General features: G+C 37.2%; 1 protein-coding gene across 1 annotated transcript; it reads right to left on the bottom strand.

Annotated features, from left to right (window-relative positions):
• Positions 1-1661: 1661 nt before the first annotated feature.
• LOC115974967 (L-type lectin-domain containing receptor kinase IX.1-like) lies at positions 1662-22498 on the bottom strand. The gene is given in 5 exon segments (XM_031095564.1): positions 1662-2790; positions 2792-2925; positions 3237-3959; positions 21577-21688; positions 21776-22498. Coding segments are annotated over 5 exon segments (2193 nt in total). The 5' UTR covers positions 21986-22498; the 3' UTR covers positions 1662-1776.
• Between the last annotated feature and the right edge of the window lie 1683 nt (positions 22499-24181).

Raw genomic sequence — 24181 nt, 5'->3', positions numbered from 1 at the left:
AAAAAGGTGGAGAGAAAAAAAAAAGAAAAGAAAAAGAAAGGTCTAGAAAATTAGGAATGGGTGGAGGGGAATAAAACATAAGAAAACACAAATAAAAACCGTGGCATGTAGGTGGGTGGGAAAACTAAAACCATGGGCCTAGTTAGGATTATATTTATGGTAGATATATATATTTTTTTAGAGAGAGTTTCATCCTATAGCGTCCGTTCCTGATGATAGTTCTTTATTATCAGAGTAAGACATCAATCGGTTTTTGGTGTAGACAAGAATTGAACCTCAGATCTCTTATTCAACCATCAGAGATTTTGCCAGTTGAGCTAACTGGAACCCATTATGGTAGAGATAAACGTGAAAAAAAAAGAAGTAATTTGGTCCATAATTACTAAAAAGATAATATAATTCTAGCATAATATATTTTTATTTTACTATATATTAGCTTTATATATTGGGATTACACAATGTGGAGATTATTTATATATATATATATATGATAGGTTTAAGTTACACTTAGTGTAACTTGACTAGAGTTACACCCATTTTACACCGTTGATTCTCATTAAATCTAACGGTTAGTAAAATACGACCTCTCACATCATTAATATGTAATTATTATTTGATAGGTCAACTCGTTTTAATTAAGCCCCCCCCCCCCCCCCCCCCCCCCCATTCACAACCTCTCTCTCCTTAATAATCATCTTCCGCTTATTTAAAATAAAAAATAAAAAATCTTATTCTCCCCGCCCACTTCTAATTCTGTTCAATTACGTCAATAGAATCCGACCTTGAAATTAATAGAAGATGTTTGTAAACATCTCATCAATATTCAATAGTTCTTTTTGCTTCCTCCTTCTTTGGTGTAATATTGGACCATTGGTGGTGAATATATTGCAGGAATTCACATTAGTATATTAGAGTATTGAACTATTGGTCGATAGAATCAGATTATATTGCTTGAATGTACATAATTTTAATATCATTGCCAAGGTGTTTTGCTGAATTTACTTGTTCAATTAACCTCTTGAAACTACCAGCTGCATCTAATATCAATATTGCTTGCCAATCCTCAATCTTTGCCGAGGTGATTTGCTTGATGGATAGGAAGATGATTATTAATAGTAAGGCTATGAATGTGGGGAATTTAATTTAAATGAGTTAGCCATGATAAATACTCCCTCCGTCCCACTTTGTTTGTCCTGTTTGAAAAGTCAAACTTTTTAAGGGAACATCATTTATTGTCTTGTCTACCTTTTAAAAATGTATAAGTTTCCAAAACTATCCTTAAATAAATTTATCAAAAAATTGAATTAGTAAATTAATAGGGGTATAATAGGAACATTAGTAAATTAATGACTTTTATTTTTAGAAACAGGACAATATTTTGGAACATCTCAAAATGGAATAGAGGACAAACAAAGTGGGACGGAGGGAGTAATAATTACATATTAATAATGTGAGAGGTAGTCTTTTCCTGATCGTTAGATTTAATGAGAATCAACGGTCTAAAATAGGTGTAACTCTAGTCAAGTTACACTAGATGTAACTTGAACCTATCTCTCATATATATATATATATATATAAATAAAGTACTATTTTGACTCTCTTGATTTGTTAATACTAATTAGAGTTTCATAATAATTTTTCTTTTATACTACAGCCCCTAATTTGGAATCCTAGCTCCATCCTTAGCCATTCATTTTAATTTCAAATTCTACCAAGTACAGCTCAATAGTTTCATGGGAGAATCAATCATATCAAGACAAAAACATTATGTCACTACTAGTCATATTGGACCTCAATCTCATCTAGCGATGGCATAGATGATTGAAGCAATGCAGGGCCACTTTTTGAGCCAAAATTGATATCCGTGGTTGTTGTGGAAGTAGAAGAAGTAGAAGAGAACGATACATGTTCTCCACTAGGTCGATTTCCTGGCAAATTCATTAAGGGCTCGTTTGGGTTCATAAGCGATGCCATAGATGATTGAAGTAATGCAGAGCCATCAGTGGCTGTTGTGGAAGTAGAAGAATTAGAAGAGAAAAATACATATACTCCACTAGGTCGATTTCCTGGCGAATTCATTAAGGGCTCATTTGAGTTCATAAGCGATGCCGTAGATGATTGAAGCAATGCAGAGCTATCAGTGGCTGTTGGGAAAGTAGAAGAATTAGTAGGGAAAACAACATATACTCCACTAGGTCGATTTCCTGGCAAATTCATTAGGGGCTCGTTTGGGTCCATAAGAATATTCACCACTCTTCTCATCTTGGGCCGGAACATTGAATCTGGATGCAAACAAGCAAGCCCTACAATCAATGTCCTCTTCACTTGCTCCTCGTCAAATTTGCCTTGGAGCATTTGGTCCACACACTCGACCAATCCATTTTCCCCGTATAAATTCCATACATAGTCTACTAGACCATATTCAGCCACGGTATCCTTTGATCTTTTCCCACACACAACTTCAAGTACTACCATGCCAAAGCTATACACATCAGATTCTGGGGTAGCCTTTCCTATGAAGCCTATTTCTGGTGCCAAATATCCTGGAGTCCCAGCTAGCATAGTTGTAACAGAGGCATCATTTTGGAGAATTCTTGCAAGACCGAAATCACCAAGATGAGCATTGAAATCAGAGTCTAACATTACATTGTTGGGCTTAATGTCTCGATGAACCACAGGGTTACCACATTCTTCGTGCAGGTACAGTAATGCCGAGGCCAACCCTGTCAATATTTTGTACCTAGTTTCCCAGTCAAGAAACTCCTTTCCTATGAAACGGTCAACACATCATGAGGCTACCATTTGACATAAATTCATACACTAGGAGTAGATTCTCTCCCTCATGGCACCAACCTTGTAGTTGCACAATATTTTTGTGCCGCATGCGTCCTATGGTGCATATTTCTGCCATATACTCTCTTTCACCTTTAGTTTGAAGAGTAAAATAAACAAGTGTAAGCACAAAAACTAATCCTGACAAATTAAGGAATTAATTCGGATATAATTATAGGAACTACATAAGTATTTTGTTGTTTCAAAATAAATATGATGTACTCACGGTTTATTATTTTGTTAAGATCCTCAAATGGAGAAAGTCCATTTTATTGTTAAAGATTTTATTTCATATATAACTTCAAATTAGTAATATTTAATATATCAATTTCAAATGGATCAATCTAAACCGTGAAGAATATTATCAAGAAACAATGCAATAGAATTAGAACAAAGTAACAAACCTTGTTTTGAGGTTGCCGAAATCTTCTTGACAGCTACGACTTTTGGAGGAACCGAGATAATACCTCTGTAAACACTTCCAAATCCACCCTTACCCAACAAGTTTTCCTTGCTGAAGTTGCGAGTAGCTTTTGAAAGCTGCTTGTACGTAAACATCTTAGGGACATTTGCTGCATTCCTAGATTGAGTTTCTATATCTAGATCTCTCTGATTTTTCTTCCTTAGCTTTCTTAAAACAGATGGAAGAAACACGCAAGTCACTATAACCAACAAAGCCATGAAACATGTTGTAACACTAACCAATACGATCTTCTTGATTTTGTTGTCCTTTTCATGCCCATTGTGGATGGAAGAGGATGGCAATGGCACTGATGTGAAAACCCAATCAATGACCCTATGACTTTCTGAGACGAGCCCCGTAGAACCCGTAAAGCCCACGAAAACGGAGCTTGGAACTGTGTCAGACATGATTATTGATTGTTCGAGAACGGTCACTAATGGTTTCCTAGAATATCCAACTGAAATTTGAAGCATTTTTTTCCAACCGTCATAGTCAATTTTGACCTTGATATCTCTTCCACTTTTGAGCTCAATGCCAGTGTAGTCAAGACTCTTTGCTGCAATCGGATTTGTCATGCTTGTTGTGTCAATGCCAATATGGTTTCCGTCTAAATCATATTCATTCTTGAAGGTGTCAAGCTCCACAGCTAACTGCCGAACAACACCTACATTTCCATTTTATTTGACACTTAAAATATATTTTCAAATGCTTTTTCCTAACAAATTAAACTGATCAATTGGCTCAGTTCCCTGTGATCCAAACCTCCAAGTTCGTTGACTCTAGGCAGCTAGTATATGCTTATATTCCTGAGTCTATAATGAAGACAAGAATTGGTTTGTGTTTTACATCCATAGCGTTAAAATTGTGTGATTTTATGTGATAATTAAATGATGAGAAGAATCATAAAAAATAGAGCACACACAAATGTTTACGTGATTCGGCCTCAATGGTGGTTATAGGAATATTTTTTAAGGTGATCACTAAGAAACTTAAATTATACAAAATCTAATAAATAAATAAAATCGACATCACAAAAAAAAAAAAAAAAAAAAAAAAAAAAATAAATTAAGTATTACAATTTATTTCTACTAACAAAGAGAAAGAAAAAAGGGTCTGAAAGGAGATAAAGTGGAAACTGAGAATGATGAGATGAGTGTAATATAGTTATAGATATTCTAAAATGATTATAGAGAAGCAAAAAATGTAGAGAGAGAGAGAGAGAAATGAATGATTTTTGTTACAACTGCAAACCGAGTCACTAAGGAGAGAAAAATTGTTGCGATTGCAAAGTCAAAAAGAGTATAACTACCGGCACCACCAAGAAGAACTCACTACCATAGTATTTCTCTTAATACCATTTTTTAAGGGTGAAAAAAAAGAAGAAATTATGGATTATTTTTATGTAATAGGTTGAATGAGTTACAAATTTGAAAGATTCAAAATTTTTATTTTCTTGTTTTTGAATAGGCTTAGTGTTGAATAATTTGTTCACCTCTTGTTGTTTGGTCTAGTTATATCAGTAACATCTTACCACATGTCAAGGTGTTTTAGATGTAACATTATTGTGAAAAGGACTGAAAATGTTTTGGATGTACCATTATTCTTATTTTTGTTGAATTCAAATTTTTGTAATTCTCAAGTTAGAGTATTCAACATTTTTATTAGAATGGCCAAAATAGGTTAGTTTAGTGTGTGTGTGTGTATGTGTGTGTATGAGTTGGATTCAAATTACACATGGTGTGACTTTAAACAATATTATATCACTCAATATTTTTTAATTGGATGAAAATTTTGACAAATCCACCGTTAAATTACATTATCTTGGTATATTCTCCATGTTTGCAAAATTTCAAGGTGATTAAAGATTAATAGTCATTTCATCAATCAATTGTTTAAATTCAAGTTTTTGAAGTTTAAAATAATGCGTAAAACACACACATAGAGAGTTTTTTGCAAGTTAGGAGACCACCCTAAATTAAAAGTGGAGCCACCACTATATGGCCTACATCCACAATGAAAAGACTTTTGACAAATACATATTGATATTAAGCACTTGTGTTACAATAAAGTCAATGTAGGGTTTATATATTAAAGAATGATTGACTAAACCTAAGCTAACCATGGACCAACCAAAGATTAATGCTCTACAAGTATATGGGCCTATAATTGGTCTGGACCATAATATATCTAACATGACACTGATGATGTAGAGGTAAGCTTGTTCAGATTTCGCCCACAGTCGACAAAATTGGCTTGCACCAATCCGAACCACACCCTACAAAGCTCCACTAGAGGTGTATGGCATAGTGGTCAAAGGCAATTTCCAAGTACCGACAATGGTCGGTGAGGCGAGCGGTTGTGGATTTTGCATTCTAATGAGTAATTGAACCGACCACCACACACACACACACACATATATATATATATATATATATAATTTAACATATACATATATGATTTATAATCCAGTTTCAGTTTTAAGAAATTTCGAGAGAGAGAGAGTACTTGCTAAGAGCTTGACTATTGAAGAAAGTAATGGCAAGAATTGGGGAATGGAAAGAATGAGATGTTGGTTACTTTGAGGGTAGCCACCTCCAATAGGTTAAGAACAAGAAAAGATAGAATAAGGAAAGTAACTGAATTGATTCCAAGCCTATATATTATCATCCCAACATTGGGGTTATATACAATTACAATCTCAGTAACTAACAAATGTAACTACCCTAATAGCTTCCTAACTAACTCTCACTATCTGATCACTTAACTGCATATGCTTCAGTATAGCACAAGTACATGCACCCTTCATCACCACAATAGGCACACCTCATCACACTACTAAGCACCACACACACACTACTAAGCACAGCACACACAGTATCTTAATAGTACCTATGCAATGTGATTGAGAGGAAAGGCGTGAAAATAGAAACTCTGAAAGGGAGAGTGAGAGAGGCATGAAAGGTGAAGGAAGAAGAAGAGGAGAAAATAGAGTTAAATTAAGTGAGTTATAAAATGACATAGTTTCATTAATATATATATATATATATTTTTTTTTTTTTTTAATTTGATACAAAACGACGTCGATTTGGACATAATATTAATTTTAGTTTCAACTTCAAAATGACGACGTTTTAGTTAGAGTCTAGGTTAAATTCTAAAATTTATTTTTTAGATCAATTGATTTCTCTCTCTTTTTGTCATTTGCCTCTCTCTCCCTCTCTCTCTCTCTCTCTCTCTCTCGCCGCCACCGTTGTCTACATCTTGATTCCACTGTTTTCCAAGTTTCCCTCTCTCCTCTATGTTCTCTATCATGGTTATTATCTAGAAAATTTTAAAGAATGTTTTGAAGCTCACTTGTCAATACCTGGCTACTATGCTTTCTACCAGGTATGTGGAGTTATATAATGCTCAAGACCTAGGCTATTTATCTTCTCCTTTTGCTATGGTTTCTAGAAAATTGTAAATTTGTTTGAAAATTTTGTGTGGGTATTAGAGAAATATTTTGAACATGTTTGTTTGTTAATATTTGAGTTTCTTTTTTTATATTTCTGTGTGGGCTGTTTGATGATTCTGATGTAATTTGGATTTTTTTTTTTTTTTTTTTTTTTTGGCATCGAACTAACCGCACTACACTACTATGGTGAACCGAACCTAGTGTAGACATAGGTGTGCTACAAAAATTCCCATAACCGACCGCACCGCACCATGTATAGGCCTACATAAAAGGTCTTGAATGTATAGCTTGGTGTGGCATCTATGCTACTTGACTGAAATTGCAAGATCTTGTATCATTGACATGACACTAATAACAAAACTAACATCTAGTTGGCATGGTGCCTTAGTTGGCACAGTAAAAATGTTGAAGCAAATAGGATCTTGTGTTACGTTACTAAAAAGACAACTTATACGTGGGAACCTAGTAACACACCAAATAACATGGGCTCATGCTCTACAAGTACATAGGTATACAGTTGGTTTAGGCTACTTGGGCCATAATATGTCTACACCCCCTCAAACTAAAGGTAAAAACTTGAGTTTGGAAGGCCTTGAATGTTTAACTTGGTGTGGCACCTCTGCTACTTGACTAACATATGGCAAAATCTTGTTTCACTAACATGACACTGATGACGTAGAAGGTTTTGAATGTATAGCTTGGTGTGGCACCTATGCTATATGTAGGAACCTTGTAACACACCAATTAACATAGGCTTATACTTTACAAGTACATGGGCCTACAATTGGTTTGGGCTACTTGGGCCATAATATGTCTAACACCCCTTCAAACTAAAGGTAAAAACTTGAGTTTGGAAGGCCTTGAATGTATAACTTGGTGTGGCACCTCTGTTGCTCAACTGACAAGGCAAGATCTTGTGTCGCTAACATGACACTAACGACACAGAAGGTCTTGAATGTATAGCTTGGTATGGCACCTATGCTACTTGATTGACATAGCAAGATGTTGTATCGCTGACATGACACTAATAACGAAACTGACATCTGGTTAGCATGGTGCCTTAGTTGGCATAGCAGAATGTTGAGGCAGATAAGATCCTGTGCCAATACCTTGCATAGAATTATGTTACTAAAAAGACAAAATATATGTGGGAACCCAGTAACACACCAAATAGCATTGTGTTTGTTTTCGTGTTTTTGTTTTTTTTAACCCACCCATGTATGAACTATGAAGGCCAACTAAAGAACACATTGCGAACTCCCTAAATCTGTAGCCATGACTCCACCTTATGTTGCTTAAGAGTAGCCATAAATCTTGCAAGTTTGTACCAAGTGGAAAAACTTGGGCCAATGAGCCTAGTGTGGACTAAGAATAGCTATAATATGTAAAATTTTAAAATTTAAGGGTGTATTTGGTAGAGTGGACTTTAGGGAGGAAGGAGTGAGAGAGAGAGAGAGAGAGAATGAGGAGGGAAAACATTTTGGAGGGTGTTTGGTTGGGAGGGGGAGAGGGAAAAGAGATGGTGGAGCCCAAGTGTTTTCTCACTGGGCCCACCAAAAATTTCTCTCCAAAATGGAGAGAAAACTTGGGGGGGGGGGGGGGGGGGAGGGAATGTGCAAGTCCACATGGATAAAAATGCCCATGTGCACTTGCATATTGGTTGATTCCACATCAGTTTTTTTTTTTGGTCCACTGGGACATACACAAAATTTTTGCTAAAAAAATGTGTTATTTTTTTGTTTTATTTAATGAGGACATAATTGTAAATTTATATCAACTTCATTTCCATCCTCTCATTTTTCTTCTCAACCAAACAAATAAGTTTTCTATCTCTTCACTTTTACATCCGTCCAACCAAATGCAAATGAGAGAAAACTAAATATTTTCTATCCCCTCACTTTTCTATCCCCTCCTCATTTGTATCCTCCCACTTTTCCACTCCTCCAATCAAATAGACCTTAAAGGAAAGCCAATTGGGCTATTTGACTTTTAGATTCTCGAGCATGTGTCTTGTTGATAAGATTATAGAACCAGAACATCCAATTGCATACATGATTGTAAAGACGAGTTCATTCCTTTTGCTTTTGTATGCACTTGGTTTGTTTTGCAAAACATATGCGGAGGCATGTCCTAAGGAAAAGTGAGAACTATCTGAACCTTCTAAGAGGGACGATGTCGATCTGTGTTGGTGACAAGGGAAAGATCCAATCTTTGTTCGATGGCTGAAGAGGATCGATGTAGCTACCACCATCCATGTCTGAGAGGGCATTGAACAAGGTTGTAGAGCTGCATGATTAGACTTAAGGATAGTGGCAAATTAGCCTCTATAGTGGGTTGTGCCAGTGTGACATATCTAAAGAGGGAAAACACAGATTGAATCTTGATTGGGTTTTCTTGGTGCGAATCATTGACTGCAACTCTAGGAGCTTATGTGATTATTGATTCACTATTGTTTGGAACTAATGGGTGGATTTTCTATTGGAAAAATAAAAATTGAGAGCCAAGATTGAACTTTGGCTCTTATTAAAGTTATTGTGCAATGAGTAAAAGAATGAAAAAGAGAGCACACACAAATATCTATAGTGAGAAAATCCTTTACTGCTCTATATTGATATATTGATGATATTAAGCTTTTGTGTTACAATGAACCTAATGTAAGGTTTATATACCTTGACTAAACCTAGTCTAACCAAATGTTAATATGCTTGCTCTACAAGTACATGAGCCTACAATTGATTTGTGCCACTTGGGCCACATAGTAGTAGATTTGGAGAAAGTTTATCTCTAACTATTTGGTGCTTGGTCTTACAAATAATATCTTAATTCAAACACATAATTATATTGAATTTAATTAGCATTAGAAAATATACTACTACTATGGACAAAGTTTAATTCAAAATTGGATTTGAGCTATCTTTTCCAACTCATTACGTAACAATTAATAAGATCATCTATGTATATTATTTAAATAAGTCAAATGACTCATTAAAAAAATCACGTGATTAAAACTACATATGAATAGTTTCTTCGATTCCCACATAGTAGGTTGAAGTAAAATAGCTTCAAACTAGTTTGGTTAAAAATTTTTACTTACTACTATTTGTGTTTCATTTTTCAATATAACCATGTGTTTACATTTAATCATAAAACCTAAGGTATTACACTTAAAAAATATACATAAAAAGAGGATTAAATTTGACGGTGATCCAGCAAGGATCTGGTCGTCAAAGGAAAGTACGGTCATCCATACAATATTCAAGTATAGACAACTAATAAACACCTAGTAAATTTTTGTGTGTTTTCTACAATCTCAAACGGTTAGCCCACTAACTCACATCTTGGAACGTGGGGTAAATTCCCCAAAATTCGCTCCACATTCCCCACTAAGTCCACATATCTCCCATGATGTTAGTGGCGCCCAACAAGTAGACCCATTCCAAACTCTCAATAAAAGAACCAAGCCTCATCCAACTAAGGTATGTATTCACTATTCATCCACTCACTACTCTTGTGATTTAGAGAGAGAATTGACTTAACTGTCGAAGGTCCTTTGCTAGTTCACCCCAATCACCTTCGATAGTTATTTTCTTCCTTCTCAGGTCACCCAACCATGGTGAAAGTCTGGAGCATTCAACTTACTGATTTTCATGCATCATCAGTTAGCACTATCTATGGGAAAGTTTCTAAGTGTTAACCACGTTGCTTTCTAAGACAAAAGGCTGCATGGTTTGGACTAGGTCAATGGCCGCAAGTCCAAAGCACAAAAGAGTGGAAATGCTTCCAGTCATCCCAACCGTGCACCACCACTAGCGTCTACTCCGCTACTAGTGTCCGTCCAGTAATAGTTGCAATCTATGGCGGCTACCATGGTAGACTTAATGCACCAAAATCAGGAGTTAACTCAAGAAGTTAACAAACACAAGCAACGTCGTCAACGTCATATTGAAGGGCCTTGGAAGAGCTCAGAGGCTGAAGACGCAAAAAATAATGCTGAAGGCGGAGATTAGTCAAGGGGCACCGTCACACATAAGGTGCCACATTTGGAGAATGAGATGAATTAGATGAAGAAGGCCATGGAAGAGATGAGGGACTCCATGAGAAGGATGAACCATGTGGATGATCTTGTCCACAGAATTGACTATCCCTTTACCACATCCATCACTCGTCACCCCTCGCCATCCAAGTTCAAAATGCCTACCTTGGACTCATATGATGAAATGCGGGATCCATTGATCACATTGTCACATTCAAAACAGCTATGCACCTCCAAGGAGTTCTAGAGGAGATAATGTGCAGAGCCTTTCCTACCACACTTAAAGGCCCAGCTCGGGTATGGTTCGACAAAATATCACCAAATGCTATAACTTCCTCTAGGAGTTAAGTAAGTTGTTTGTCAACAATTTTGTCGGAGGTCAAAGGCACAAGTGCTCTTCATCCAGTTTGCTGAACATAAAGCAAGGAGAGAATGAGAGACTGCAATCTTTCATCAGCCGTTTTAACAGAAAAGCCTTGTTGGTAGATGAAATGGATGACAAAATCTTGTTGGCAGCCTTCCATAACATAGTCACTTTAGATCTGTTCATTCACAAGTTGTATGACTGAGAGCCATAAACGATGGCTGAGCTGATTCATTCAGCCCAAAGTTTCATGAATGCAGCAAATGCGATCATTGCTAAGCGGAATAAAAAGGTTGAATGAGCAGATTTTGAGTATCCACGTCATGCAAAGTAGGGCCCTTGTCCAAAGAAGGCCAAGATAGGAGAAAAGAGAGATAGAGATGGTAAGAAAGCAGGATCATCCTTAGGACAGTAATCAAGTTATATGCCTTTGAACGCCCTATTCAACCAAGTGCTGATGCAAATCAAGGATGACTCATCCTTGAAGTGGCCAAAAAAGATGAAGGGGGATCCCGGTAAGCGAAATAAGAGCAAGTATTGCCAGTTTCATCGAGATCATGGACAGAACACGGACGAGTGTTACGACTTAAAAAAGCAAATTGAAGTTCTTATTAAGCAGGGAAAGTTAAAGAATTTCCTTGGAGGAGACCACAAGGACGAAAGGCTACCATTAAAGGGCAAAGCAGAAGAACTAGTGCGTCAACCACTTGGAAAAATAAGGGTTATTGTGGGAGGAACATCAATTGGAAGTTCGTCCAAAGCCAAGAAGACTTACTTATAGGTAGTTTCAAATGTTCAACTCACTTGCCACCCGCCAAGGACATCCAGGGCAGACGAGCCAGCAACTACTTTCATAGATGAAGATGTAAGGAGATTACATCATCCTCATGATGGTGCTATCATTATCACTTTGACGTTCACAAATTACACAACAAGAAGATTGTTAGTAGATAATGGGAGTTTTGTAGATATCCTCTACTATCCAACCTTTTAGCAGATGAGGATTAGTAAGGAATTACTTTGTCCATTGAATGTGCCTCTGATTGGGTTTGGAGGAATGAAAGTTCTACCAGTGGACACCATTTCCCTACCAGTGTGGTCAGCTTTTACCCATGATAGATCAATAAGCAAGTGAACTTCCTTATTGTAGAATGCTTGTCCTTATACAATGCCATCATAGGACGACCAACTTTGAATAGTTGGAGAGCTACAACATCTACTTATCACTTGTCCGTTAAATTCCCAATGGAATATGGCATAGGAGAAGTATAAGGAGACTAATTGGTAGCTAGAGCATGTTACTTGGCTATGTTAGCAATGGATTAGCAGATGCAGACAATGAATATTAAAAGCAGAAAAATAGTTGCCAAGTCAATAAGTTTCCAAGCCAATTCAAGTATTGGAAGATATTCCTTTGGACGAATCCAACCTAGAGAAGTTTAATAGAATTGGAACAAGCATGGGGGAGAAGACGAAACAGGATCTTGTCTAATTTCTTAAGAAGAGTACGAATGTTTTTGCTTGGAATCATGAAGATATGCCTGGGATTGACCCAAGTGTTATTACCCATTGTCTAAATGTATCCTCGTCCTACAAGCCCGTCCGTCAATAGAGAAAAGTGTTCACTCCAGAGTGAGACAATGCTATCAAAGAAAAAGTCCAAAAGCTAGTGACAGCAGAGTTCATCTGGGAAGTTTACTACCCTAATTGGCTGGCAAATGTAGTGATGGCCAAGAAGGCTAATGGCAAGTGGAGGATGTGTGTGGACTTCACATATTTGAACAGAGCATGCCTTAAGGACATCTATCCCCTACCACGTATTGACCAATTGGTAGATTCAACAGGGCACCAACTGTTGAGCTTCATGGATGCATTTTCAAGGTACAACCAGGTCAAGATGGACGAGGCAATCAAGAGAAAACATCATTCATCACCAACCAAGGTTTGTTTTACTACAAAGTGATGCCTTTTGAGTTGAAAAATGCAGGTGCGACCTACTAGAGGTTGGTCAATCATTTGTTTCGTCCACAAATAGGGTGAAACGTTAAGGTATATATGGATGACATGTTGGTCAAAAGCACAAAGGAGCATTTCATTTGGAAGACCTTCAGGAGACCTTTGACACGCTTAGACGATATAACATGAAGTTGAACCCGAGTAAGTGTGCCTTCGGAGTTTCGTTAGGAAAGTTCCTTGGATTCATGGTCTCAAAAAGGGGGATTGAAGCAAACCTTGACAAGATACAAGCAATATTGGGCATGGAGCCACCGAAGAATGTCAAAGAAATGCAAAGCCTAACTGGACGAGTAGCAACACTTAACAAGTTTGTCTCAAAAACTACTGACAAGTGTTTTCCATTTTTCAAGGTGTTAAGGAAATCATTTGAATAGATGGACGAATGTCAACAAGTGTTCGAGGATCTTAAAGAGTATCTCACTACAACTCCCTTATTGAGTCCATCTAAGCCGGGTGAAGAATTGTACCTATACCTAGCAGTATCTCCTCATGGCGTGAGCTCAGCTTTAATCAAGGAAGAAGGAAATGTGCAAAAGCCCATTTACTACACTAGCAAGGTGAGAAGGGGAGCTAAAGGACAATATCCGTCAATAGAAAATTTAGCCTTTTCATTAGTGACAACAGTAAGGAAGCTCATGTCTTATTTCCAAGCTTATGTCATCAACATCCTAATAGATCATCCACTTAAGAAGGCCATGAACAAGCTAGAAGCAGCTGGATGACTAATTCAATGGGTAGTTGAACTCAATAAGTTTGATATAGGGTATCAGCCAAGAAAAGCAATAAAGGCCTAAGCACTGGTGAACTTCATTGCAGAATTCACTCCTGCCCATGACTAGTAGAATGAAGAAAATGGGGCAAGGTTGTGGGTCGTTCATGTGGATGGCTCGTCTATACAATATGCTGGAGGAGTTGGACTAATCTTATAATCACCAGAAAGAGATTGTCTAGAGTATGCAATACATTTACAATTTCAGACAACCAACAATGAAATCAAATATGAAGCACTCCTTTAGGGCTTGGAATTGGCTAAATCACTAGAAGCCGAGTCAATAATCATCCAGGGAGATTTACAGCTGATCATAGGTTAGGTAAACGAGACATGGGAAGCCAAGGAAGAACGAATGAAAAGATATTTGAGCAAAGTCAAGCATTGCATCAAAGGCTTCACAACGACCATGTTCCATCAAATCCCAAGGGAAGAAAACACGGAAGCTGACAACCTGGCTAAAACAACATTTGTAGATGAGTTGGTGGATGATCAGATTAAAGTCCAGTATATCTCGAGTATAGATGTTCCCAAGGTGCATCAAATGGACGGAGAAGCCAACTGGACTACTCTAATTATGTCTTATCTCAAGGATGGACTCCTCCCTAAGGATAGAGAAGAAGCAAGGAATCAAATGGTCAGAGCAGAAAAATTCATCCTTACGGACAAGGTATTGTATAAAAGGGGTTTTTCTTAGCCCTACTTAAGATGCTTGACTCCAAACGAGTCTCACTATGTCATGAGAGACATACATGAAGGAGCATGTAGAAATCATTCAGGAGAGAGGTCCCTCGTCCACAAGATAGTTCGTGCAGGTTACTATTAGCCATTAATGCAAGCAAATGCCAAGGCTTATGTCAAGGCTTGTGAAAAATGTTAGCACTTTAGTAACATACCTAGACGACCATCAGAGTATCTTACCCCGATGATAGCCCTTTGGCCCTTTGCCTAATAGGGACTTAACATCCTTGGTCCTTTCCTAGTGAGAACTAGGCAAATAAAGTTCTTAATATGGGAATTAATTATTTCACTAAATGGGTGGAGGCAAAGCTCTTAGCAAAGATCACTAAACGAAACGTTAGAAATTTCATCTAAAAGAACATCATCTGCCGCTTTGGAATTCCTAGGGTGCTCGTCTCAGACAATGAACGACTATTCGACAGCACACCTTTCGAAGAACTTTGTGAACAGCTTGGAATTAAGAATCTCTACTCCTCACCTTCCCATCCCCAGGAAAACGAATAGGCAGAAGTTGCAAACTAATCCTTACTTAAAAAAAGCAAGGCTTAACTTAAGGAGGTAAAGGGGATATAGCTTGACGAGCTCCTAGTGAGGATGACAGTAAGGACTCCCACAAGAGAAACTCCTTTCAGGTTAGCATATGAAAATGATGCAATGATACCCGCAGAGGTTGGACTAACAAGCTTTAAGGTGGCCCACTACCAAGACGAAGAGAATGAGAAGTAGCTTCATTTGAGCCTTAATCTCTTAGACGAGGTGAGGATGGATGCAAAACAGAAGGTAGCACGCTACAAGAACTTGATGACCAAGCACCACGATGCGATGGTCAAACCCAAGCAATTCAACATTGGAAACCTCGTCCTAAAAAGGGTGTCCTTGGCTACTAAGGATCTTGCTCATGAAAAGTTAGGACCCAATTGGGAAGGACCATACAGAGTCATCAACTCTAAAAGATGAGGATCGTACTACCTAGAAGTCTTGAATGGACAAAGGCTGGAGCATCCATGGAATGTGGAGCACCTGCGGAAGTACTATCAATGAAGACTCATCAAAAAGGTCAGCATGGACGAACTTAATCCCTATAGACTATTGGTTACCACTAGTAGTCTGTCTATGTTATTTTTTAGCACTTATGTTTTTTAGCAGCATTATATGTTTTCTACCATTTGAATTCCCTAAAAAGTAATAGCTACTGGCATGTGCAATGTTTGTGGACGAGTTTATGTTATGTACAAAGTTCCTAGTTTGTAAATGAAGCAGTTTAGATTTTCTACTTAAGTGTTTTTATTCCTTTACAAAATCAAAGTCCACTAGAAAAGCTAAAAGCCATGGATGAGTAAAATCCCTGGAAGCGGGGACGTATCGTCTTAAGCCTACTTTAGACGAGGGAAAGGCAAAACACCAAAAGCATGCTCGTTGATGCTAAAGTGGGATGAAAACCTTAAGGTAAAAAAATAAGGGAAGGAATGAACACCTCCCACATATAGTCGTTGGTGCTAAATAAATGAAAGACGAGCAAAAGCATGCAATAAAATAAACAATTATAGGCAACCAAAGTCCAAAATCCCTAAATATACAATGTCCAAACCGTGGAAAAATATGTATGAACAGGAAAAGGAGAAATCCAAATCATGGACGAACATATAAGAACAACAACAAAAAAATGGAAATAAACATCCAACTTTGGACGAGCATAGATATATGAATAAGTTAACTTGTCCATGATAAGAGTAGACGACCAACATCCAAAAACCCTTGATAGTTAAGCCTAAAAAGGCGAATGTATGAAACTCACATTCAAAACCATAGATGGAGTAATTGTACTTAAGAGAAAATTAAAATGGTCCAAAACAACAGACCTCATTCAAATAAATTGTTTGCAAAAACAATTAAATAAATAAAATAAAATAAAAAAAGGAAAAGCTACTTTGATAAACTGGTCAGGGCTTCGTCCTTAAACTTGGGCATCATCCTTAGGATGACCATCGTTCTTGGGGAGATTAGAGGTGGTGGCATCATCCTCAACATTAACATCCTCGAAGCTACTAGGAAGTAAAGAACTTTCAACTGCCATGCAAAGCCTTATAGAATCAAAATCTACCCTGGGAAAAGCTTCACGTGCGTCCTAACGGAAGTTCTTAAACCCAATAGCATAGTTCTCATCTAGGAGTTTTGTATAGGCATCAGAAGCTTTTGAACTCTTTGATTGCCTCGTCCTTGGCCTTCTTCATAAACGAGGAAAATTTGTCACTCTTCTTTTGAAGGTGATCCAAACGAGACTCCTTGTCGGCGATGTTAATTCGGAGTTCTTCAGCCAAGTTTCTTAACTCCTTCACCTCGAACTCCAAATGTTTCACTTGGTCCTCCAGCTTCAACCTCTCTCCAGCTCGCTTGCTTAACTCCCTCTCAATAGCAAGAACCTTCATGTCCAGCCTTATCTTCTCTTTGTCTAAGTTTATGGCTTGCCTAGAGGCCACCATAAATTTGGACATGACTTGCAAAACAAAACATTAAAACACTTGGCAATAAAATTGGTAAGTTGTTATGGATGACGAAAAATTCCTTAAACAAATCATGGACAGTGGAGCGCTCAAACTCTTTAACAGACATGTCATAGAAAGCCATGGCATCGTCTTCCTTCAACACCGTCTTGAACCTATTCCAGGCCAAGGCCTCACTTCTTAGAAGAGTGTGAGAAGTAATGGTAGGCTTTTTGGCAGGAAGGACTGTGGAAAACCCTAGATCAGGACGAGAGAGAGCCTCGGAAAAAGGAACTTCAGAAGGAAGGACTACAACAAGATTTTCAACTGGAGAAGGATCAAGCTCGATGACAGGAGCTTTGCCATGGCTGGACGAATCCACCATAGGCCTTTTTGAGCCTCAATGACTGGGGAGATTCCCTACATCAACCATCCTACATACGGCCTTCCTCTTTCTCGAAGAGCCAAGGGGCACTAACTTTAATGTCTTTGAGATGTTTGGACGAGTCTAGATGGGGGCAACATCCTCAATTTGGACGACCTCATCGTCGCTGGCAAGCTCTTTCTCCTTGTTTTCCTTCATAGTTGCTAGTCTTGAAAAGGATCGTCGAAGGTTAGAGGAGATAACATCAATAAATAAACAAAAATTTAAAATAAAAAAAATAAAAACTTAACTTACTTTGACAAGTAGTGGCCTCGTGTGCTAAAGCTTTAGGAGAAAGGATGGGTCCAAGTCCTTAAGATGCTAGATGATGGAGAGTTACAAGCGAATGAAAGCTCTTGTCAGCAAAAGAATGAGCTCTCTGAATGTGCTCAAGGTAAAAATTACTTAAAGATGGACGAGCTACAGCTGAAAAAAGAGGAGAAGTGTTAGACGAGAATATAAAAGTTCAAGACGAGCTAAATCAAAGATAACATACCCTCAGAACGTAGACGACCCATAGCACCAGTGTAAGGAGGGAAGGCACCCCTTCCTACTTCAATTGGGTCACTAGCCCAAAACCCAGGAATAAAGAAACTTTGCCTTCCAAAGTCAATCAGATGTAGGAAGAGACTCAATCATCCTATAGCCAGAGTCTCTAGCTGAAAATTGGTAAAATCCAAGAGATTTGTAGATTTCAGCAGGTTTGTAACAGTAAAGGGACCCGTCCACCATGAGAGGATGATTACCTTCAAATGCTTCTCTCCACAGAACTTGCATTGCCACAATTATCCTCCAACCATTGGAGTTAAGTTGGTTGAGTCCAATACCTAGACAATGGAGGAGTTCCCTAGCAAAAGTGTTTAAAGGCAACCTCAAACCACCTAAAAGGTAGGATTTGTATATACCAACTCTAGGGGAATTTGGAGTACAACACCATTTACTAGGAGTAGGAAGACGAGTGTGAACGTCCTTAGGAATCTGGTACATATTCCTAAGTGTATGAAGCCTATCTGCCTTAATTTTGGATAGTATGTTCATGGCAGAACATTCCAACACATCGTCCGCTTGATCAGAAGAAGGTGTGATGAACGACGTAGGAGAACTATACGGACCAGCAAACAATTCAAATGATACCTTCTTCCTCATTTCTTCCTAGAAAACCTTTAAAGGAATTCCAAGAGTACCAAACAAATACCATTTGTCCGAGGAAGTACTCTTACCACTACTGTCCCCACTACTATCACTACTACTATTACTATAATTACTCTCATCATGATATTCATCTATCTCTCTGTCATCCTTATCACTAGACAAGGAAACTATGATTTCAACCATAAAGAAAGCTCTAAAGAAGAAAACCTTAGATAAGGAAGGAGATGATACCTGATTCTAGATGAAGAGGACTAAGGATGAAGGAGGACTCCTAGACGAGGCGCGAAGGACGAACGATATTAGAGAAGAAAATATGAGAAAATGAGAGGGTAAGAGAGAGATTGAGCTATTTATAGGGGATCAGGTGGCTCATTGAAACAACACGAACCAACAGAAGACGCCATGTGGCCATTTTTTCAAGGAAGGAAGTGACGCGACCTCCTAACCACTCTGATCAAGCCACATGGCAGCATCTATATCGGTTGATTTCACCAAGTCATTTGACGCCACGTGTATGACCCATCAACTAATCAGAAAGTGCAATGTAAAAATAAAAAGTAAAAATAAAAAAGAGAAGAAAAGAAAAGAAGAAAAGAAAAAGAAAAAGAAAAAGAAAAAGGAAACAAGCACGATGAAGGCATAGACAACCTATGGACAAAGGGGTAACTGATGGTGATCAACAACAAGTATTCTTCATCCATAGTGTCCAAGATCAGCAATGTCCAAAACAACCTTCAAAAAGGAGAAAGAAGAAGTACACATCACAAACGTAAAATAAAGACTTGCAAGCAGGTCACTGGTCGTCCAGCAAGGATCTAGTCATCCAAGGAAAGTATTGTCGTCCATACAATATTCAAGTATGGACGACTAATTAACACTTAGTAAATTTTCGAGTGTTTTCTACAATCTCAAATGGTTAGCCCACTAACTCACATCTCGAAACATGTGGTGAATTCCCAAAATTCATTCCACATTCCCCACTAAGTCCACATATCCCCCTTGATGATAGTGGCGTCCAACAAGTAGACCCACTTCAAACTCTCTATAAAAGGACCAAGCCTCATCCAGCTAAGGTACGTATTCACTATTCATCCACTCACTACTCTTATGATCTAGAGAGAGAACTGACTTAACTGTCAGAAGATCCTTGGCTAGTTCACCCCAATCACCTCCGATAATTATTTTCTTCCTCTTTAGGGTCACCTAACCGTGGTAAAGTCCAGAGCATTTAGCCTACTAATTTTCGTGAATTATCAAAATTCAATACAATTATGTATTTGAATTTAATGAAAAACCTAATATATATATATATATATATATCACAACTAATTAGTATGCAAATGTTAGGTTGTATTGATTATTGCACATTTATTTGTATATATCGTTTGTACACATCATTCATTTTGTATGTTAAATGTGAATATGTTTAAAAACTGCAGACAACACATGTGAAATTATAAACATTATGTGCACGAGTGTGTAGTTAGGGTCCATTTGGCTGGAAGGGTAGAAAAGTGAGAGAATTGAAAATGTTGGAGGGATAGAAAAGTGAAAGAAATGAAGAGATTTAGTTTTCTCTTGTATGTATTTGGTTGAGAGGATGGAAAGATGGAAAACTTTTTTGTTTTGTTGAGAAGAAAAATGAGAGAATAAAAAATAAAATTGATAAAAAATTACTATTATGTCTCTATTAGATAAAAGAAAAGTAATTCATTATATTTTTATTAAAAATTTATGTATCAATGAATACTTCATAAAAAATAAAAAAATGTTTTAAAAAAAATCATAAGAAGTTCATGAATATAAACTATTTTCTTTAAAAATAAAAATTAAAAAGATAAATAACGTGAAAAGAAACCAAAAAAGAACTTTGTGAACAGGACTCGATGAAGAGCCAAGGGAAAAAAGACAAAATGTTCAATTTTTTGAACATGGCTGGGTGAAGAGCGCATGAGCTTGTGAATGTGGAGTAGCTAGTTCAATTTTTTCAAAATGGAGGGGTAATTTTGTCCAAAATGCCAATGAGCTTTTGCTCTTTATTTCCACCCTCATTTTTTTTCTCTATTTGGGGAGATGAAGTTTCGGTGGGTGCAAAGTTGTTCTAAGTCTCACCAATTCTCTCCCCCCCTTCTCTCTTCCAACCAAACACCCTTCCCACCCATTTTCTCCCATATTTCTCACTTTTTTTTTTCCATCTTCCCCAAAATCAATCCAACCAAACATGGAATTAATGTGTAATAGTAATTTTTCCTTTTCTATAGCCTATTTATTTAGTCGTCATGTTCTTTTAGTCAATTTAAAGAGTCTTTCTATCTTCTTCTTCTTTTTATTTTTTGCTTTACCTTGATATAGAGTTCTACTCTAACTTAGTCTAAGCCTCCATTTGGGAAACGTGTTTCACACGTTTTCCAGTGAAAGCATTTTTTTCTGGATCCGTGCACTGTTCACAAGATCTACAAGTACCTTTATTCAGCAATTTTTTCTTTAAAATTAAGTCACACAGCACTTTTCATACATTTAAAAATTATTTTACTACAATGTTTTTAATTTTTAGAAATAAGTGGTATCCAAACAAACCCTAAGTGTGTAAAACTCTCTTATAAAAACTTGAACCCCAATCTTCTCCCCCTCTCCACCAACCCCACAAAAAATTATAATTGTGAAGTGATTATCATAGTGTGTGGTAATAGAGTCTTTCTATCAATTCAAGGCGTGTTTGATGTATTTTTCTATCCCAAATTAATGCAATTTATATTTCCAGGAAAGTCTAAAATCCAAACAGAAACATTAAAATATTAATATAAATAAATGAATATATATATATATATATATATATATATATACTTACCTTCAGTTGACCGATCAAGGATTCCGAGAAAGAAGCCATGGCTATCTGGTGGCGACGGATCATGATTTGGTGCAATAATAAACGCCATTCCATCTCCTGAATCAGTTGAATCCTGGAAGGGAGAAATTCTAACAGTGAAGATGGTTGAGATATTGGCTGGCCATGCAAGCATAGGGTGGGAATACAGAACCCGGCCAACCTTGGTTTTTAGCTGAGTGAAATTGCCGTGTTGTGGCTCCGGTGTAATGCTCAAATATCCATCGACTGCAGTCGCTGAACCCATGCAAATAAGCTCTCCATTGCTGCAACTTTCAGGATTGAATGTGGGGAAAGAGAAGGTGATAGGGTCCATCACGGAGCTCAAAGAAGGTTGAATAAGAAAGGTAGAGAAGAACAAAAGCAAAAGCATGGTTGTAGATTAGGGACACAGCATAAACCAAAGACAGTTTCTTATGAGCATATAAGAACTGAGTTTAGATTGGAATGTAGTTCATTATTCCTAAAAGATGAGAGGGTGTTTAGATTGGGTGAAAACCAAGTTATATTTCATCACCCATAATCCAAAATACGGAGCCACTCTTTGGCTTTGTCCCCCTAAAATAAAAATAAAAAGTTATTACTATATACATATAAGTACTAATTTAGCAATATGGTTTAATAGTTACACTTAGCCACCATTAAAAATAACATACTCCCAAAAAAAAAAGAAAAAGCCTAATAACAAAATCACCAATAGGAAAGTTACAAAAACTAGTCCAATTTACCAATTTTACCAAAATAAAAAAAGTCCAGTCCTTAAATCCCCCCCCCCCCCAAAAAAAAAAAAAACACAACTGAGATAGAGTGAGAGATGCTGAATTGAAAAGAGAGAGAGAGTTTACGATGGACGAAATAAAGTAAAAGGAAGAAGATGAAACAAAACAAGTGACGAAGGAGAAGGGAGAAATATAAAAATGATTAATTGTGTGGATGTAAAAAAGGTGAAGAAAAAAAAAAAAGAAAAAAAAAGGTCTAGAAGATAAGAAATAGGTGGAGGAGAATAAAACAGAAGAAAACAAAAATAAAAATGGTGGCATGTAGGTGGGTGGGAAAACTAAAGCCAATGACCTAATTTGGATTACAATTATGGCAGAGATACAAGTGGAAAAACAAATAATGTAATTTGGTCCATAATTACTAAAAGGATAATATAATTCTAGTATAATATATTTTTTACTATATATGAGCTTAACATATATATATATATATATATATCTTCCTTGATTTGTTAATACGAATTAGAGTTTCAAGATAATTTTTTATTTTTTTAGACTACAGCCCCTAACTTGGAATCTTAGCTCTGTCCTTACTTAATTTGTTCTTATCGCCCAAAATTCAAATAATTGACTTTGAGGGATGAAAACTGGGAACACCCTTAACATGGAATCTTAGCTCTATCCTTACTGGTTGTTCTTATCGCTCAAAATTCAAATAATTGACTTTGTGGAATGATAACCGAGAACACATTTTCGTTGGGTCAACTAGTGGATTCTACCTACATGTAGTGCCCGTTTGGTTTGGACGTTTTCCTGCGTTCAGAGTTTACGTTTTGGGCATGGGACCCATGCTACAGTAAACATGTCCTTCTTCCTTTTTTTTTTTTCACGCATTTCAGAGTGATGCGGTTACTGTTCATGCAACAGTGCATAAACAGTAACAACAAATGTTGACTTTTTACTGTGAATAGTGATCCGTGCACTGTTTACGGACCCACAAATTCCACTTTTTAGCAACTTTTTTATTAAAAATAGGTCTCACGGTACTATTCACACATTTTAAAAATATTTTACTACAGTGTTTTCAGTTTCAGTTTTCAATTTCAGCAAAAATAAACTCAATTCAAACAGACCAGCAAAGTCACCACCCACATGTAAAGTCACCATCGATGGCAGCTCACCAACAGCTATAATACTGTTCACTTACCAGCTTTTTTCTTTTTTTTTTCCTCATTTCTCCCTAACTTTCACTTTCCCTTACCAATTTTTCCAGTGTTAGAAATACTGAATGATTGTATTGTATTTCATAAATTAAAGAATATACATCAGTGCCTTAATATAAGAGACCTATGTGTGCGGTACAAGTAAAGTGTAGTACAAGTATAAGTGTGCTATACAAGTAACCTAGTTAGGCCTAAAGCCCATAACATAATATACGTTAACAGACCCCCTCAAACTCAAGGTGGATGTGAGACCAGCTTGAGGTTGTCAACCAAATCACGAGTGCGTCCCTTAGGAAGTGACTTGGTGAAGATATCTGCAAGTTGATCTTTGGAGGAGACGGAGAAAAGCTTTAGAGCACCATGGACAAGATGATAACGAATAAAATGACAATCAATCTCGATGTGTTTAGTCCGTTCATGGAAGACATCATTGTGAGTAATATGAATGGCACTCTGGTTGTCACAATAAAGGGGAGTAGCAGAGGATGTGGACACACCTAAATCCTTAAGAAGCCATCGTAGCCAAAGGAGCTCAGATGTGGTATCAGCAAAGGCACGATATTCTGCTTCAGTACTAGAGCGGGCCACAAAGGTTTGTTTCTTACTTCGCCAAGAAATCAAAGAAGA

Source organism: Quercus lobata, chromosome 2 (assembly GCF_001633185.2).
Source record: "Quercus lobata isolate SW786 chromosome 2, ValleyOak3.0 Primary Assembly, whole genome shotgun sequence".
In the NCBI taxonomy this organism is placed as follows: Eukaryota; Viridiplantae; Streptophyta; class Magnoliopsida; order Fagales; family Fagaceae; genus Quercus; species Quercus lobata.
Note: the sequence above shows the minus strand (reverse complement) of the source record. Positions and strands in the feature narration are given on the sequence as shown.